Source organism: Meleagris gallopavo, chromosome 7 (assembly GCF_905368555.1).
Source record: "Meleagris gallopavo chromosome 7, MGAL_WU_HG_1.1, whole genome shotgun sequence".
Taxonomy (NCBI): Eukaryota; Metazoa; Chordata; class Aves; order Galliformes; family Phasianidae; genus Meleagris; species Meleagris gallopavo.
Window position 1 is genome coordinate 4950565 of NC_139410.1, and position 19178 is coordinate 4969742.

A 19178-nucleotide genomic window follows, 5' to 3' on the forward strand; every position below is an offset into this window, starting at 1 on the left:
ACAGCTCCCTATCTGAGGCAGAAGGAACCAGTTTGGTTCCTTCATTTCTGCCCCTTCTATTCCTGACTTCAGCCCCCTTCTGAATCCTACCACATGCACTGGGCTTTCCACCACAATATGGGTAGGGAGATAACACAGAAAATACTTCAATCATGCCTCCAAGTGCCCTCTATGTAGAGAGACCTCCTGCACTACTGCACAAGCTCCACTTAAAATAAAAACCTTCAGATTTGAAATTCCTAGGTGCTGAGCTGAGCCTTGCTATGCAACTAAAAACATGCTCAGCCAATACTGCTACTCCTGGAAATAAAATGATCCAGCATCTTCAAAAATCATTTAATTTTTTTTCTTAACTTGCATGCCTGCTTCCTGATACATGACTTTGTTTGACAGTGTCAGATGATCATTTGCATTTAAATAGAGATATTTAACTAAATAGCAGGAAAAGGCTGCCAGTTTTCTGTTTTTTCATTGGGAACTCAAAGTCTCTGCTTCATTGTTTTCACCTTTCTCAACTGCACAGACAAAAACTAGCAGCTGAGCTGGTAGGCTGCACACTTCTGAATCGCATTACTACATGTCCTTTGAAGGTCAAATAGGCTGAGAATTAAAAACAAGAACCAAACTCCAAACAATGTGTCTATCTTGGTTTCTTGCTTTAAAAAGAAAAATAAGTTTGTTTGCTCTCAATATGAACTGGTCAAGATTCTGCCCTCCCATAACTCAGTATTTCACCTGGTTTTCCCACTGTAATAAGGACAGATTACTACCCATTAAAGATCAGCTCTGTAAATCTTGACACAAAAACAGTCCCACGGAAGTCAATATATGCAGCCCAGAGTGTAAGGAACGTTGATGGGAGGAACAGCTCGCATGATCAGATCTGTATGTCAGCCTTAAACAATAATAAATCAATTGGCCAAGAGATTGATGAAGTCCTACTACTGTGCTACTTCTCACAGTTATTTCCATACATATTTCTTTTAGATTGCAGTGAGCCAACATAGATTTGAGAAAAACTTATCACATGATTCTTGGCATAAGATAGATTATTTTTTTTTATTCTTTGTGTCTCTAAAATACACCAAAACCTACCAACATACATCAGCAATGTCTAAGAGAAATAAGTAATGAAGAAAAAGAAACCATGACACTGCAGAAGTGTTTTTCCTTTTGCTCTGAGGCAACCGCCAATAAAAAGAGGGAACTCCTTCCTGGTATTAGCAGCACTGGTCTCTGGCATCAAGATACCAAGAGCAAAACGAAGTCTAAATTGTAACCAGATGAACCTAGGAACACTCAGCACTAACAGAGCAGCCCAAATGAGCAAAAGTCCAGCTGCAACTAGGCATTATGTATATTCTTATTAGAATCAAAGAGTGATTTAAGAATTAATTGAGATATGCCCAAAGAAGTATTTCCAGTGGGCTCTATAAATGCAACCTTGTCGACCTGCTGAATTCTTGCATGTTAGTGAAGACACATCAGCCAAAGAGTTTATCTTCTTTATAAGTGACATATGGAAAGGAAGAACCTGGAACAGCCTCCTGCCCCCTCCACAGAAGTAATGCTACAGTGTATTCCTGCTCTGGAATAGTAGAAGTGCTTTGAATAGATGATGACATTTTATTCATTAGAATGCAGAGAAGGAGGGAAGGAGTTAAAAGGAGGCTTACATAAGTTTTTGCAGAGTTTGTTATGAAATCCAAACTTAGAAAGGGCAGATGTCCACAAGAGGATGAGAATTAGTTTTGCTTTGGCAAACTCCATGTGGAAAACCAACGCCTTGTCTCCTGGGCTCAACTTCATAGGCCAGTACTAACGCCACTTATCTTCATGATGGAGCCTGGTGCAGAGTACTACTGTCATAACTTCCAGGGTAGGTTTTTCTTTGTGGAAGATGCCTCTGCTCTGCTGAATGGAGAAAGTCACAGGCAGGAAGAGCTTGCTCGCTAGACTGGGAAAGACCAAGGTTATTTTATCCTTGTGCTTTCCTGAGAATTGAGAAGGGCTTTCCTTTGTCTCCAGACTGACTTTATTATTTCAGGAACAGTAAAACCACAGAGGATTAAGTTACTGACAAGACAAGAAAAATGAAGTCTTCCTCTTAGCTCTAAGCTCACTGTAGTACGGAGAATGCTGCTTCTTCCCCAACAGCTATCCCAGCTGCCATAAGCAGACCCCTCTCAGTAGGGGAAGGAAAGCAGAAATAAGAGAAGAAACGTCTCCCTTTGTACAAAGCCTGCATTTATGGATGGCTTCTACCAGGTTAATAAATCATTAATAAACGCTAGCCTATCCGTAGCATACCAATACTGAAGTGCAAATAAACACAGCCAAAAACAGTGGCTTTGATTGTTACAAGGCATGGTTATAAGGAAGCTCTTTACTTGGCTAACAGTCTAAAAAAATTGATTAACTACCAAAAAATCCATAAATCATTTATTAGCTTCTTCGTTTAAACTCATCCTCAACCTAAAAAACTTCTCTCCTGCAATAGTGCTAGCAATGCCAAAAGGATGCTCAAGACTTAACTTTATGGTCCAGGAAAATAAAAAGCAATCAAAATATAATTCAAACACCCAGCACAGCTTTAACGGGAATTAAAGCCACCATTTTTGTGATGGATTGTTCTGCCTTTATCAGGCTGTAATGCTTTCTGTGTCCTTGTCTGGCAATTTCTACCATCACACACTCATTCATTCACACTTCTTTGTTAAGTTAAAATAATTTTGCATTTTCTACCAGCGCTCTGCTAGCCATCGTAGACCCTCACACTTTTCAGGATTTCCTTCCTTTACAGCAGAAGAGATTTGCCTTGCAATAGAAAGTACAACCTCCTGTAAGAGAAGAGAGCATTGACAAGAACACTAGTGCTCATTTTCTCCTCCTCTCCATACAAGTGTATAGGACATAGAAATCTAAGGGCCCAATCCTGTACTGCCATTGAACTGCGTTGCTTTAGCCGATTTCAGATCAGCTAACCTCAGGATGTTAGGGATGTTACCACCAAACAGTTTTGCTACACGGGATAATAAAATCCAGTCAAATCCAAGCTTTTCTCTAACAAGCTGTACGTGGCACTGAAATTATCACTGCTGCTGTAGAAAATAGCTGAGGTGAAAGCAAACTTCTGCTAACTAATGTCTCCAACAAGGACTTCCATGTCTGCCATCCAGCCTCATTCAGCACCTCTATTCAGCAGATAGGAAAAGAGACACAAATGGAGAGGGACTGGGACACGGGCAGTTGCAAAGAACCTGGCGTGGGAGATAGGTCTACAAAATGAAGAGGTAGGCACTGAAAGCAAAAGAAGAGATCTGGGGACAGCGTGAGGGAGAGGCAGGGCAGAGGGAGCGGAGATAAACGCCAACCGGCACCAGAGCAAACAAAAACTAATAGCCAAAGAGGATGCGTTTCCATGAGTAATGTGTGATGGAGACAGTGCTCATGCACGTAGGGGACCAGGAATCTGTTGAGCGTTCTGAAATTACAGAGTATCAGCAGACACGCTGGTGGCAGGCACTTTTGATTTTAAGAGAGATTGGCCACCAGAGGTAAAGGAATAAATGGAAAGCCAAGAAGAGCATGTCAGCAGCACTGAACGGGCTCAGGCCAGTGAATTTGTATTTATCACTGACAGCTGCGAGCTGATAGCAAGTGCTCTGTAATGTTACTTCAGCTGCTACAGAAAAATGTCTTCAGGCCACAGGAACGAGTGCAGAAAGGGACCTGAGGGGGGTAATGAAGACACTAGCTATTTTTCTCTGCCTGGAACTGACAGCACTGGTAAGGCTGTACGACTTGATGCATTAATTGGTGGCTTGCTCACCCACAGAACATAAAAACCTTCGCATATGATATAGTGTAAAACTTTACACTGATTAAGCAATTAGGAGCTATTAATTATCACCGCTTATAGCTGTTAGCACAGAGCAGTGCGGGCCAACCCCCCCACCACTGTAGTGGTGAATTAGTTCCAATCAGCATCAAATGCATTTCTGAACACACACATAGGGATCCCAAGCAAATTGGGAGACACAGCCAGAAAGCAAAAAGGATAGGTCAAGTTATACCTGCTGCTTGGCAGGCTCATCAGGAGCAAGAAGCCCCCAGGAATCTCCCCTTGTAATGAAGTGCATCACCCTCTGCGAGCCACAGACAACCACACAGTCTTCCACACATGCAGCAGGACCTGGGCCGCTAAACGGGGCCATGTGGGATGGAAATGGAACTCCCTGCCTCATCTGGGCCAGCCTTAAAGCACACAGACTAACAGCCCCAGCTACCTTCAAATACAGGGCCGTTACTTACTGGGCCTTTCCTCTGTGGCAGAGGAGATGGCACGGTCCATCAGGTGTCTTTCCTGTGTAAGCCCAGGAGGGAAATCTGTGTGCTGCTAGAGGAACTCTTCAAAGGAGGTGCTCAGCCAACTCAAAGACACGTTGAAAAGTAAATGCCAAACGCAGAGATGTGCAAGTGCTTGTTTAATACCAACTCCTCCACTCCTCAAACAGATCAACTAAGTCAATACCACATAAATCAAAATAACGTCCTCTACTAATGTTCTAGTAATGCTGCCAAAGCAGTAATAAAGTTTGAACAGAGGGGCATACAATTTTCATTTTTTAAACAAAGTAATAACCACAGAGAAAGGAAATGGAAAGTTGGAATCGAAGTGGCTTTTAAAATTCATTGTACTTTTTCTTGATGCCATGCAATACTTCTAGAGTCTGGCTGGGTGTGCTGATATTTTAACCCATTCTGAGTCAACTAAGTGGAAATCCCAGAGAGAATTTCTTCATTCTCATGAAATTTAGAGTCCACTTTTGAATAAACTCTGGGTAAGTGTCATAATATGCTTATTCAGATATAACTGTTTATTCAAAACGTATCTCTGGCTGCCCAAACAGAAGTGATTATTATAAAACAATAACTGGACAACAGAGGCCCTTCCTCTGCTGGAAAACAATGCTTGGGTATATACTCTGCTACTTACATTCAGTGTTTTGCAATGCGCAAATATCCAGTGAAAATAATCATGCAAACAGATTTCAGAGTGCAATTTCCAGGATTATCTCCAGCTATCAGAGATCTGCACAGAGGTGACCCCATGGACATTTTGTCACATGGATATAATGCAGCGAATTGGGAATGAAGTCCAACACTGTATGCACCCATTTGTACTAAACAACTCGCAAACCCTATATGTATGTGTTTTGGAGCAGGCTGCCCACAGATGTCCCTCAGCACAGCAGTACAAAGCCTGCACCCTGCAGAGCAGCAGCAGCCCAGCTTCCAAAGGGTAGAGGCACACAGCAGCTTCAAGAACTACTAGGTGCAATTAAGCAGCTGATTTTTCAGTCTTTCTTTTCCTTCTCCTTCTCTAAGCAGCTCTTCAAAGGCAGCTAGCTAGAGCAGCTGTGGCTTGCTGTGAAAGAGCCATTCCACTCACCCACCCACTACAAATCTGCCAATTACCGTTCAATTAGACTGTTTTAAATATTTGGAGTATTTGGGCTTTATTTCCTACTTTCAAGAAACACCGGTGTTTGTGATGAAGCAAGCTGCTTATAATGGAAAGGGATGCTTTCACTTACGATGAAAGTCTCCCCCTTGTGTAATATAGTGCTTAAACACCAATCTGCTTATAAACAGGTGGTGCACACTAATACATTATACACACACAGGTTGCCTTTAAAAGATAAGCATTTACCAGGAGTTGCCACAAACTGTAACGTGGAGCACTGCTTCAATTCTGCAGTTACAGAGCAAGTACCACGCTGTAGTATTTTTACACAAGAGCCTGGTACACTGGCCCACCAAAGGGATGACCTTCTCCCCACAGCTTCTGTCAGAAGAGAGGAGGACATTAAAACAGAACTGTATGAGAGATGGGGTTGGTTGAGGAGCTTTGCTGCATCTGCATCCCTCTAATGCAGAGAGATGCCCATTTCAGAGCTTCTATGGAGATCATCAGTGCTGGCTTTCCCCATCCTGTCCTCTCCGTGCCCATGACACCCTGAGATCCCTGGCTTTGCAGCAGCTCCTATGCTAGATCCCTGGATTAGGCTCTGGCAGCTTAAGGACTTGTGCCCTCCCAGCATTATCTATGGGCATTAGCCAGGTATACCTGCACTTCTTACTTTTCATTCCGTGAACTCAGCTGTTAGAGGCAGCATATTTCCGTTAAAAGCCAGGTCTGCATGCCTTTCAAATCTGTCTCAAGGACATTTACCAATTGACAAATCCCTTCTGAAAACACTGGCTGAAGTTATTTATTAGGAAACTAAACTGATTCCCTTTATTCAAAACACTGCTCGAGTCGAGGAAAAGCATTACCATCACCTTCAAGCAATGCAGCTTACTACACCAACGCAGAACAAGCCCTGCATTTCATGTATTCCTCCATCTTCAGTTATATGACCCAGCAAAAACTATCCTTTAAAATAAACTCCTTCTGTTACTGTGTTTGTCCAGGTAAGTAAAAAACCTCTGTCCTGATGAGATTCCATAATGGTAGGATGAGCACCTTCCACACAAACTGAACAAGAAGTGGCAGGACTTGCTGGACGTTTCCGATTTAAATTTCCTTTCCAACTGAGATATCCATGAAACTGCAACTGCTGCTTAAACGTCACATCGCGAGCACTTGATGTGTTCCACACGGAAGGAGCTTTCAGAGGATGCTAAAGAACAGCTTTTGCTGCTGGCTTTGCCCCAGTGACACTCATGCAGGGAATGCGTTCAGGACTATCTCCACATGGAGGCCCTCCTCGCTGTTCTCCAAACGTGTATTTAAAATGTTAACTGAACTTCAAGTCACCTCAATGAAAGGTTATAATTTAACCAGCTCTGCAATAACAAATGTCTTCAGCACATACTTTCTGGAATGCCATTTTCTCTGTAGGTAGTTTCCAATTTACACGTACACCGAAAATGATACACCAGCTATTCTGAAAGTTGGCTTTAAGAGTGAATTAGTCACTTTCCTTCTTTTCTTCAGCCAGAATACAGAAACACTGCTGTTATTGTGGAGTTTTTCAGGGCAGAACTATTGTGCTTCCAAGAACAAAATACCTTGCAAGATAACAGGACAAAAGGCAGTCAGCTCACATGTGTCTGGGTACCACTGGTTCTGACTGACACATGTTCACTGTTTACTGTTCCACCTGAAAAGGAGGCATCCTCTGGTCTAAAGGAAAGCTCTCCATGTTCTTAAATCCACAACACATTCAGCTCTCATGAGTCTTTGCTAACTGATGGCATTTTTAGCAGTGCCACCCAAGGAAAAGACTCACAGAGTATCCTGAGTTGGAAAGGACCCATAAGAATCACACGTCTGAGAGCACTGTCCAAATGCTTCTTGAGCTCTTGCAGCTTGCGGCCACGACCCCCAGATCCCTCTCAGCACAGCTGCTTTCCAGCAACTCATCCCCCAGTCTGGGGTGAATATCTATAGCCAGGATTGCTCCTTTCCAGGTGTAGAATCCAGCTCCAGCTCTTATTAAACTTGACGTAGTTGGTGATTGCCCAGCTCTCTAATTTGTCTAGATCTCTCTGCATGGCTTCCCCACCTTTGATCAAGTCAACAGCTCCTTCCAATTTCGCATTTTCAGCAAACTTAGTCAAAACATCTTCTACATCCGAGTTCTACATCCAAGTCATTTATGAAAACATTAAAGAGAACTGGCCCTAAAATGAAGCCCTGAGGAACCCTGCTACTTACCAGCCTGACATAACAACATTCACTATAACTCCCTGAGTCCAACCCATCAGCCAGCTGCTCACCCAAAAGGACTCCATCCTTGCTACCACACTGCTACCTGGCTCCTCAGGTTACCAGGGTGACTTTCCGCTGGTAGTCTGAGGTCTGGTCCTGTACAAGAGTGTTTTGGAGAATCCACTTGGAAACGCTGGTGTGCACATGTAACATTTGACATAACTTAGCCCCAGCATCACTGAGAACTTGTGGAAGGTGGGACTTTGGGAGAGACTGCAAGGATCTGAGGTAGCCATAACTATCACGTAATTACTCCAGAATTAAATGTCCCATGGTTTGACCTAAGTACAAAATTCCAGATAATACTGCACCTATCAATACCACCAGTGAGTTACTGTGCCCTGGGAACAATACAAGGCCACTGCTAAGGTGGCATTTAATCAAGGCTGTATTAATTTAACCAGAGCTTGTATTAAATCAGGGTTACCATCAGGCCTTAAAGTAGGCTGACATAAAGAAACAGCTTTACTAAGCTAAGTTTTTGCCAAATTGTTACAGTTTCTGCCATATTTTTAAGAAGTATCCTTTTAGAAACTGTACTAGGTAAGTAGCAGAGGCAATAGGGTAGGTAGCAGCTCACAAAGAGAGTCACAGAGTAAAAGAGCAATAAAAAATATGGAGTCAGCACTGGTTCAAATCAACTGAATGCATATTGTGCAGAGATGAGTATGTCAGACAGCTCAACCCCATCCAAGTATGTGCATTCTGTTACAGCCAATCCCAATGTAAACTGCTTGCTGCTGGACAACTGAGAGCCGACTTTGTAGGGCACCATGACACTGGCTAGTTCATCTTCTATTCCTTTAAGTAAAATGCAAAGCACGGTCTGAATGGTAAACTATTAATTAGATTTGTCTGTATGTTTCAACATGAATGAAACACTTGAAAAATGCATTAAGAACCAGTTAATTGAAAGCTCCCCAAAAGCAGCTGTAAGACCTATTACAGCATAGCAGGGTTGTGGTTCCCCAGGGATCAGCACAGGACTGATGCTTGTCAACATTCCAGACAGAAGTTTAGAAACTATTCCGAAACCTCAGGCAAAAGAATATGCAGGTGACAGGAAGCCTGAAACCCCAGCAGATGACAGTGCAGGGCAGCAGCAGCACAGAGACAGCTGGGCTGATCCCTTACACCAAGCATCTTTCTGACAGCCAACTGTAGGACTGCACAGTTCAGTTGTGCAGGCTTCATTTTCTGGAAAACAAAGACTGTCTGAAACACACGGATGTCAGAATAGATTGATTACCAGGTTCCTCACATGAAGCTTCAACGCAAAGGATACAATTTTCACTTTTATAGAGTTATGGCTAAAACACTTTGTTTTTCCCATTCTGAAAGAACACTGAGAAATATTTTACATTGAAGAGCAATTGAAATTATTCAAGAGCTGCAAAGAAAAGCCTCACAGTGCGAGCCACGAGACCCTCTGTCTATTTAGCTTATGAAAATCATATCAAGAGGTGAGCTGATTACACTGTGCTTCCCACTGCTGCAGGGAGAAAATGCAGGGTACTCGAGAGCTCTTGGAGCTAGCTGAAGAATATGTAACAGGCGACAGCATCTGTGTTCAAATCAGAAATAAAAGCACCTAGCATTATTTCTTCTAGCAGCAGGGAGGTAACAAGCTCCTTGAGGGATGGCCAACACCTCCTCAAGGGGCCAGGAGGGGTGGCAAGCTGTGCTTCAGAAAGGTACTGAATCAGTGCCAGGCAAGCGGGAGGTACTTTGGGGCACTGGAGTGAAGGACATCAGAGCTAGCAGGGTTTAAAGGTTTCTTTCACCCTTAAGAAACCTATGAATCGATATGTAAAAGAGAGGGAAGAAACTTTCAAGAAGTGTCCTCCTCAAACACATTGTGGGATTCATTGAAGCACAGGTACGCAGATGAAGACTAAGCCTTTGCATCATGGCAAGAATGTAGAACTACTGCCTAGCTCAGAAACTGCAACTTTACATTATCAGCTGCAATTAGACAGAGAAGTACCACGTTAGGAACAATAAGCAACCAGAGGTGTTCTGCTTGAAAAATGTTCTGTGGATCTCAGTGCACTACAGGATCTGAGCACAAACTCCAGCTCAGGACAAGACTTTAACATGTGCTTAATGCTGTGAGTTCAGTTGGAGCTGGGCACTAGTTAACTTCTGTCTAGTATTTCTTCTGAATCATTTGTTAAAAGGCAGCTTTTTTTTCTTTTTACCTTTGAAAATAGCAAGTAATCTTTTAATCTTTATTATCCAAAGTTCCCAGCTCCATCATGAATATGCATCCATAGATTTCAGTGCTTTTAAACGCATTGTTATTATTTCAATCTATGCTATTTGCTGCACATAGTGACCTCAGCTCAGCCATTCAAATCCTTAAGGCTTTCCTGCCAAACAAAACTTCCAAAGCAAAATCCACTGCAAAATCTGATTTAAGAGAGCCTTGTAAGAGAACCTGCAGCAGGCACATGGGGGCTCCCATCATACCAACGGGTGGCTGAGGACACGGAGGGACAGATGAAAGCAGCCAGCCTTACAGACACACTACACTTCTCTTCCAGCTGACCAGAGAGGAGGAGTTCTACCGATGTAGAGTCATTTTAGACAAGTCTAATCCTATTCCCTGCTTTATTTTTTGCTGGGAGCTGTACCTTGGGTTTGCAGCTCTGAAGGGCAGGCCTCTACCTATGTAATGGAGACCAAATCCAACATGGATGTGGCAACAAGGGAACATGTTCTTGCAAAGCTCAGCTAATGCTTGTATTTGTGGCTTGTTTTTAGAAAGAGAGAAGATAGATTTTTAGCATGGGAGAAACCAACTGAGTAACATACACCTAAATAGACAACTCTGTTCCCCAGTTAATCACTTTTGAGATTACAGGTACATGGAAGAGAAGACTATTTTCAATTACAAATCATTGTAGAAGCCTCATCTGCAAGATATGAGTAAGAAAATGCTGTGCAAATAGTAAATAGTGTATTATTTCACCATATGAATCAGAATGCCAGGTGCAGAGGTATCTGCTCTCACACAGCTGAAGCACGCAGGCTCTCTGGTGCATGTGCTGACTGCGTGGCAGCAGTACACACAGAGCCCCACACCCACAGCCACTAGCTGTACTCGTCATAGTAGTATGAGTGTGTAATCCAAAGGCTTCTAACACGAGCTTTTCTGCATGCATTTGATCAGAGCATGCAGCAACGGGTAGAATACATTCCAGGCTAAAGAAAAAGGAGAAGCAGCATTTGGGATTCATATACCCGCAGCACTTCTATTACAGTAGTTAAGACACTATGGCCTTTTCAACTGCTTTCTTAAGCTGATATGACAATAAAAGCCTGCGACAAAGGGAATCAGAAGAGCAGCATCTAGGGAGTGCAGCATCCCAGGAGTTGCACTGGTCATATCCTCTTCTGTCTAGCACTGATGTAAATGAGGAGATATGCACAGAACTGGCAGATCCAAGGTATGGAACAAGCACTAGTTCCATTTCAAAGCGTTTTCATTTCACTCTACCCTTTTGTCTCCTTCATCTGCTGACTGCTGTGGAGCAGCAGGAGGCCTGCATGTGCCTTCCTCCATGAAGTGGGACCACTCTAAGCTGCTGTGTGTGGCTGGGGAGGAGAGCAGCACCGACAGCTTGCAACACGGACCTCGCACCGAGGATAAGGATGGAGGAGCCCAGGGCTGGTGCACAACACCTCCTGCAGCTGAAAACCTAGTAAGTGCTGCACACTGGGCACTTCTGAACAGGGGTCTGTGTTCTGTAGGGCCTCAGGGAAGATCTGATGTCAGCTATCAGTGGTTGGAAGCAAAGCTAGTGATGCTGAAAGCTTGGGCCTGCTCAAAGCATTAAGTATCTAGTTCTGAAGCTGATATCAGTCAGCATTTTCTTGGTCCTACAACCTTCTCTGCCAGGGAGGATGCTGAGGCGGTCACAGTGCAAGAGCTCTAACCATTCCTGGGGCAGATGCTCTCCTTCTGCTCCTGCAAGTCAGAGCCACACATGTCACACAGCTCAATCCACCTACCCAGTCTTACACAAACACATTTACACAGACTTCCCTAAATTCCTACTAATACTGACTCTGTTGAGCCTGGCACAGCAGATTTGGCAGATTTACATTCACACACTGACACAGCTGCTCTCACAGACCTTTTCCCTCTCCTGTGAAAGTTTCCAGATAAGCAGTAAAAAACATTCATTTTTTTCAAGATATTCTGACAGAGAGTCCCAGAGGGCCTTCCTGATATCTTTGGAACTTAGTGTATTCTCAGTAATGCTGAGCAACTTAGTGTACTCGCTAAGTTCCAGTGGACTTAGTCAAGATTTGCATTTGATAGAGGCACCTGAGACTTCAGGCAATGTAACGTAATAAATTCATGTAAAATAAATAGTAAAAATATATTCTGGATCCAAAGCACATGACTCATAGTCTATGTAGAAGAGTACCAAAGACTTTGTGATGCTCTGAGTATCATTTGCAGCAGTGGAAAAACAGTAAGGCTGAGCCCAGCAAGCACCCACACTGCTTTGCAGAGTCTGAAATGTGACATATGAGCCAAATACGAGAAGCATGTATCCTCACATAATGATACTACACAGAGATTTCCATTCTAGGGTTATAATTCAGTGTTCATTTTGTTTTCTCTACCAGCACAAATAACTTGCCTTAATTATTTAGAAAACTACCAGGGTAACATACTCCCTTTCTCCTACCTTTTGACAGATTGCAGTAACAAGGTTCCACCATCCTTTGAGTGATTTGGTTCGAAGACTTATATTATATATACGTGTGTGTGTATGTATATATATACATATGCACACACAGACACATATACACATTGTGTATGTGTGAGAAATACATGCACACACAGGAACACCTATTTAATTTTAGGTGCTTTTAAATGGTGATCTCTGTGTGTAACTTCTTTGCTTCCCAAAGCCTTTAACAACACTTTAAAACCACCTTAGCCATTTGTTTGGTTTCCGTATAACAGGGTTCAGATTTTCACCTATATAAGTTGTGGAGAAAGAAATAATTTAGTTAATTAAACCAAATTTCACAAGACTTACGAATAGCATTGGGACAGTCTGATTTCTTGGAGAAGGAGACTTATGTTTATTAAATACCATCCAACTGGGCTCTACTTTGTTTCAAAGATAGGAAAAGAAACAAGATTTGGGTGGCTGTGTTAATGGAGATGCCTCATTACGCAGCTCTGAATCACCCCTGAAATTACGCTATCTGTCAGTTTTATCTAGCACAAATAGCAAAGCTCCCTATGTTTGAGTGCAGCTCAAAACCAATGATTTTTCTTTTTCCCAGTAACCTGGACAGAGAGACATACATTCTTTCATCCTGCTGGGGGAGCTAACATTTACCTTCATTATTTTCCGATGGTGATTCCAAAAGAACTCAGCATTGACCTTGTTCTGATTCCTCTGGAGTCACTAGCAGAACTTTTGCTAGCTCAGAGGGATAGTACTGATGTTGGTTGCTTTTTTAAAAGAGCTTATTGCCTTAGTATTGCAAAAGCATTTTCTGGAAGAGCTGGCAAAGGTTATAAGAAAGCCCAACAACAGAACAAAACAGAAAAACAACCAAGTCTCTTTTGTGTTGAAGTAATGATTCATAAAAGGGTACAGGCGTTCCCTAACCTTCTAAGGTCTCATCAGTTCTGCTCAGAACTGATCACTGCCAGTGATGAGCTTTTTAATATGCAAATAAGGTAGCTGGCTGTGTTGCAACTGTGTCAGGTTTGCAGCCAGAAGGCAGAGGAGCTGAGCCTCAGCTCTGGAGCTGGCAGATGAGGACCAGAGGAGTTTGGCAGGCTCCCACAGGAAGCTGCGTCTCAAGTAGCTGTGCTCTTTTTTTGAGGGTAGCAGGTGAGACACATAAAAGCAAGCCGCTCTTACAGAAAACAACCGTAACACAAACCGTTAGAAACGAGTTGGTGCTTAAAATTAGGGAACTCAATCAAATAGTCTTTATCCAGAGATTGTTTGTTTGTTTTCGGAATTCTTAACGTGCAGCTGAAGAATTCAAGGTATTTCTTGGCTGCTGCAGAAGCTAAGGAGGCAATCAGTGATTTATACATCCATGCTGGACACTCGAGGATGTAGCAAGTGATCCAGAATGACCCTGTATCCAGAATGCCCAGAACAATGTCTGCTCTGGAGTCATCCCTGAATTCAGATAGATTCCTCCCAGCCTATACCTGAATTTCAATCTCAGTACATCCTAAGAGTACTGCCTAAGAGCATGGTATGCATCTTGAGAACATATTCCTACAGTAGGAAATATTTCACTTGAACACTTAGTATCACTGTATCATTGATGAATCCACTACAATTCATTACTGCTCCAAGAACCATCTAAAGGTGAATAACTCTGGGGAAGGGAATTGGGAAAACAGGTCAAGCAGATTAATGAAAATATATAGACAAGCTTGAAAATGAGAGCATTAAGACAGAGAGCATACTAAACCCGGAGATACTGGTGATGTTGTGAATACCACCCCACTCTTTGCAAATTCTGTTTATTCACAGATACACACGAGATAACAGAAGAGCTATTTCTTTCAGATTCCTTTCTTATTTCAAGTGAGAATATCTGTGAGCTTGTACCATAATTACTCCAGCAGCTAATTGTGATGCCATAGGCGGAACATTGTGACTCAAGGACCAGACTAAGCAGCAGGAATAATTCCAAAACAAACAATAATGTCTGTGCTTCCGTGGTAGCATAGTGGCATTAGAAATAAACAGAAATAAAAGAACATGCAGAAGAGAGAAAGCACATGAGGAAAAAAAAACTCAAAAAATGCATGATGTTCACAAATGCTCTCTACAGATTCAGGGTTTTTATGATTCGGCTGAGTTCTTACAAGTGTCATACACACTTTGAAGAATGTAGTGAAAGGGGAAAAACTACAAATACAATTCTCTTTAACAGAGGACCAGGGACAAACTTGTGGTCATATTTATACTGTGTCAGGCTATGCTGATGACAAGACAAAGAATCAAACTGCTACTTACATCCTGAGCTGCCATTCGTTGGAACCAAAGTGAAGTTGGAGGCCCAGGGGTTACGCACGATATCCTGCCAATGAATGGTGTCTGCGAAGCAAAGAAATTTGTTCTGGCCAACATACACCCCTCCATTCAGTATTTCTGCACAAAAGAACAAGAGAACATAGTTGTAAGGCTTCAGGCATACAGCTAATTAAGTTCACTGTTGCTTTGTGCATGGGAGAGAGAGGGCACAGAATTCAAACATGAAGATTCACACTGTAACCTCACCTAACACTGAAAACAGGATGGTAAATAGCATAAAGCATTTGCAAACAGGAACCATTTATTTATATGCAGAAGTAGCCTGATGAAGACAGGCAAGCAAGTGATAGCTTACTGACTGAGTTTCTGTGCTGTTCCAGTGTATTCAAGTGTTTAAGAGTACTGTTATTCGTGGGTAAAATAAATCCCAAGACTTAACTGACTTCAAAACACACATGCAGTCACACTGTGCCACATTTCATTTACAAATATGGACACTTAAAGCTGAATAATAGAATAAGCTGATGTGCCTCCCCCAAAGGTAAGAATACTCTCATCCTACAGTAAGTAAGGAAGGTTGAGTTGTCAGGATGTCTAGAGAAGCACCCTGTTCGAGCACACTGCCCTGCCATATAGCTCTACAGCCCAGCTGCACAGCTCTTCTGCACTGCCTCACACAATTCTGTGTACCAGTGAATCACTATCAACCTTTGAAATTACTATGACTCCATTCTCATCAAACATTCGGTCATAAAACCTATTTAAAAAATCAATATGGGGTCCACGTTCTTGTATGACTCCCAGCCCTCTGTCCAAGGAGATCACAGTGATACAGCAAGTCAGGGCAACAGTCACAGGCAAGTTAGGACTTCAGCTCTTCTGGCTATTTAGATGTAACTGGGGTCTCCTTTGGGGCAGTGACTTTTTTTTTTTTTTTTAACCTTCTAAACTCTCTTTCTAGGTGAGTGTTTATCTTCTTCGCCTGGCTCCTACATTTCCAAAGCAAAGGAAAATCCTTGCATCTTTCACTCAAGCTAGCAGAAGGAAGGCAGCAAAAGCCTCCTGCACCACTTAGTGTCAGACTGCAACCAGCAAAGAAAAGCTGGAGGTTGGTTACTAATGGCACCTTCCGATGACATGAAGTGGTGCTATGCAGCCATGGGTGTCACACCTCTCAAACTGACATTAAGAGGAAATCTCCAGCACTGTGGCAATGACCAGGTGTGCTGATGGTCCTCATCTCCCATAAAAGCCCTTACAAGCCTCAGTGGGAATACTAATGTTGACAAACAACCAGGAATTACTGCGTTTTTCTTTTAACATTTCAGAGCACACAGGACACAACGAAGGGAGGCAGCCCCCAGTAGAAGAACGTATTAAATAAAGGATCATCTCTAAATACATCCTTCTGCCATATTAATGGGTTCAGAGTATTGATAACTATTTCTCAGAAAGCTCTGATATGAAAGCTTGGTTTTTCATTGAAAAGGAGCTTAAAATAAAACAACAATAATAATAATCTTATACAGAAAAGAGCCCAGATTAGTTACAGTGATGAACTGTCTGTATGATATTCTTATGATCCCCGAAAAAAACCCACAGCCATCCAGCATCTGCTAGCAATTCTGCTCCGGGGAAAAAGTGGGACTCACAAGCACACTTGAAAACGTGATTACTGATGATTTCTCCGTGTCATCCCAGCTACATAGGATTAGCTAATCCACAATGGCCCAGATTTTGATTAAAAATAACATCTAACAAGCCATGAAAAATGGAGAAATCTACCCTGATAGCTTCTGAAACACTTGCACATGACTCCAAATAGTGCCACTATCAGCTGGTGCCCCTAAACACCTGCTGTTGGCATCACTTCTGCTTTTTAGAGCATTTACTCATGTCAATACCTATCAAGTTTTCTGCTTTATCCAAGAAACTTCGATGTATTCTTGCATATCAGGTATCACCTCACTCTAAAAATATTTATAATAGTTTCAATTTGAGGAGAAATACATTTTTTCAGTGTAAAAAGTAACCAGAAAGTGGTCCCTCTTGACTGAAGGCTTTTCCTATGATTTATGAAGCGCAAACACGGAAGGTGGCCCGACTTCCCTCACCACTGAATAATGGCTGTTATATCTGCTGCCTGCCCCCGAAACCTGGAGAAATGCCCCAACCCACACCATTTCTCATAGGTGACAGGATTCAAGTCTATAGGTCTGCTCATGCAACGAGGCGCTAAGAAATCTGAGTAATAGTATCAAAGCTGGGCTCTTACAGCTAATAAGTGGCCATAAACTTCAAGTTCAGGACAACCCTTCATGTGCTTTTGCTCAGCTCCTTCCATTCTGTCGGATCTAAACTCAGACCCCTTCTACCTCCCTTTCCCCACTTGCTATTGTATGGTTCTTCATGCAGAGTCCTTGGCATGTGTAAATCAGCACAGATGTATTGGCTACAGTGAATTAACAAACTCAGATCCATTCCGAGCTTCTGCGCCCTCTCTTAGCAAGAACAATGCCTGGAAAGACCTAATAAACCCTGGTACGTGTTAAGCAAATGAAGCACAAACGCAATCAATATACAAAAGAGTTACTGTATAATGAACATCATCATCATAAAGTCATCATCTCCTTTTAATTTACAGCGCGGAAAGTGGGTGATAAAGTTAAACAATAAACAGGAGGAGCAAGGCGGGGATCTCCAGTTATGCAGATGAGCAGTCAAAGGAAAGCAGGCACAAGAGGGCTTTTTCCTCCTTTGTGCAGCGCTAGGAGCCTTCCTGCTGGGCCCTGCCAAGGACAGACAGCAGCCAGAACAACACATCCACCAGTGGGCTTTATTCCTCCCGCAAAGAACAAAGCTAAGGGCTGCTGAAGACGCATGAACAAACACTGCTTACAGCAGCATATACTTTAAATATCCTATAGAAGAGAGTATTTCTGCCTTGTAACACAATTTTTTTGTGACGCCGGAAAATAATTAATCCAAACCCAGCCCTGCTGCCCAGAATAGAGCTGCATGGGCTGCAAATGTCTCCCGTGGGCTCCCATTCTGCTCCAAGGCACAGAGCTACAGGAGGGCATTTGGAAGCAAGTGTCCCACCAGCTCTCTCCAGGAAAGGGGGCAGGTGATGGTGCAAGGCTTCCTGCAAGCTGCCAAGAGCCACGCGTGTTTCACCATCCTCCGTTTTGGCACCAGGGCTGCGGCTGGTGCTCTGAGCAAAGGAGCAGCTCCAAGGCCTTTTGCCAGTTCGAAGTGAATAAAATCTTATCCTCCTTATTAGAGCTAGTCTTCTGGCTTAAAAGCAGTATAATGCTGTCACCCAAGTTATACGAAAATAAAGCAGCAAGCACGCTCACCACTGACTTCTGCCATTATTTTGCTTACTGTGTGGAGAGCTGCCAAATGATTGTGGGGAACTTACATCTGCATATTATTAAAATTCTATTAAATGCTTATTTATCCAGGGACTGGAATCAGAAATGTATTATCCATTTTATCTGCTATTTTCTGGTTCCCATTAGCCAGGAGATGAAGCAGAACGATTACCACGTACTCTGCTAACCTACCTTACAATGCCAACAACAGAGCAGTGACACATACATGTCTCTGGCAGTCATGAAACACCAACCTCTTCTACTTCCATAGAGGCATGGAGAGGTACAGCACGTGCAACTTATATTTGGTCTGCTATATCCAAAAAGGGCTAAATTCAAAGCACTTACACTAAGTTTGAGTGGGGTCAGTGAAAATACATTACTGGCTGCCAGAAGCTTCAGATGCAAATGGACAGTAGCTCTGCACGTATATCATCTGATTACACTGGAGATGGAAAGAACTTCTTTTCATCCACCTGCCAAAAGGGCATTTTCTTCAGCTGCTTTTTTTCTTACGCACAGTAAAATCTCCCATGGTCTGTTATCTAACTCCTAAAGTGGATTCAATTGCCAAAACATGCTCGCATCCTGCTCCGGACCCTTAAGTGCAAATAACTTGTGTGTTGATATGCAGTGGGAGCCGCTGGCAATTACTTTGCAGTACAATCCAGTTCTAAAATAGTTATAAAATTGGTTATAAAACTGCTACTTTTATTGAAGGTTATAAATTAAAAGCTCCTTTCTGGTCACGAGAAGCCAGCTGCCACACTGAACTGCAAGGAGACACAACAAGATGGAAAAGAACTAGGTCTGTAGTGGACAGAAAAACAGAAAGGATTTAGGTTAGATAACTGTTATGAACACCCACTGTAACAATCTCAAAAGCAAAACAGAAGACATCTTATACCTTCCATGGTGACTGTCCCCTAACGAAGCAGCTGCCTCTTACACGACACCACGTGCTGGTGTTCT

General features: G+C 42.7%; 1 protein-coding gene across 8 annotated transcripts in view; it reads right to left on the reverse strand.

Annotated features, from left to right (window-relative positions):
- The window catches only part of ERBB4 (erb-b2 receptor tyrosine kinase 4), a 515280-nt gene that overhangs the window by 172897 nt on the left and 323205 nt on the right, over positions 1-19178 (reverse strand). For all 8 annotated transcript variants that reach the window (XM_085228854.1, XM_085228852.1, XM_085228851.1 and 5 more), the window contains exon 4: positions 14812-14946. In XM_085228854.1, the coding sequence (XP_085084980.1) occupies positions 14812-14946 (135 nt within the window). The remainder of the gene's footprint in view (positions 1-14811; positions 14947-19178) is intronic.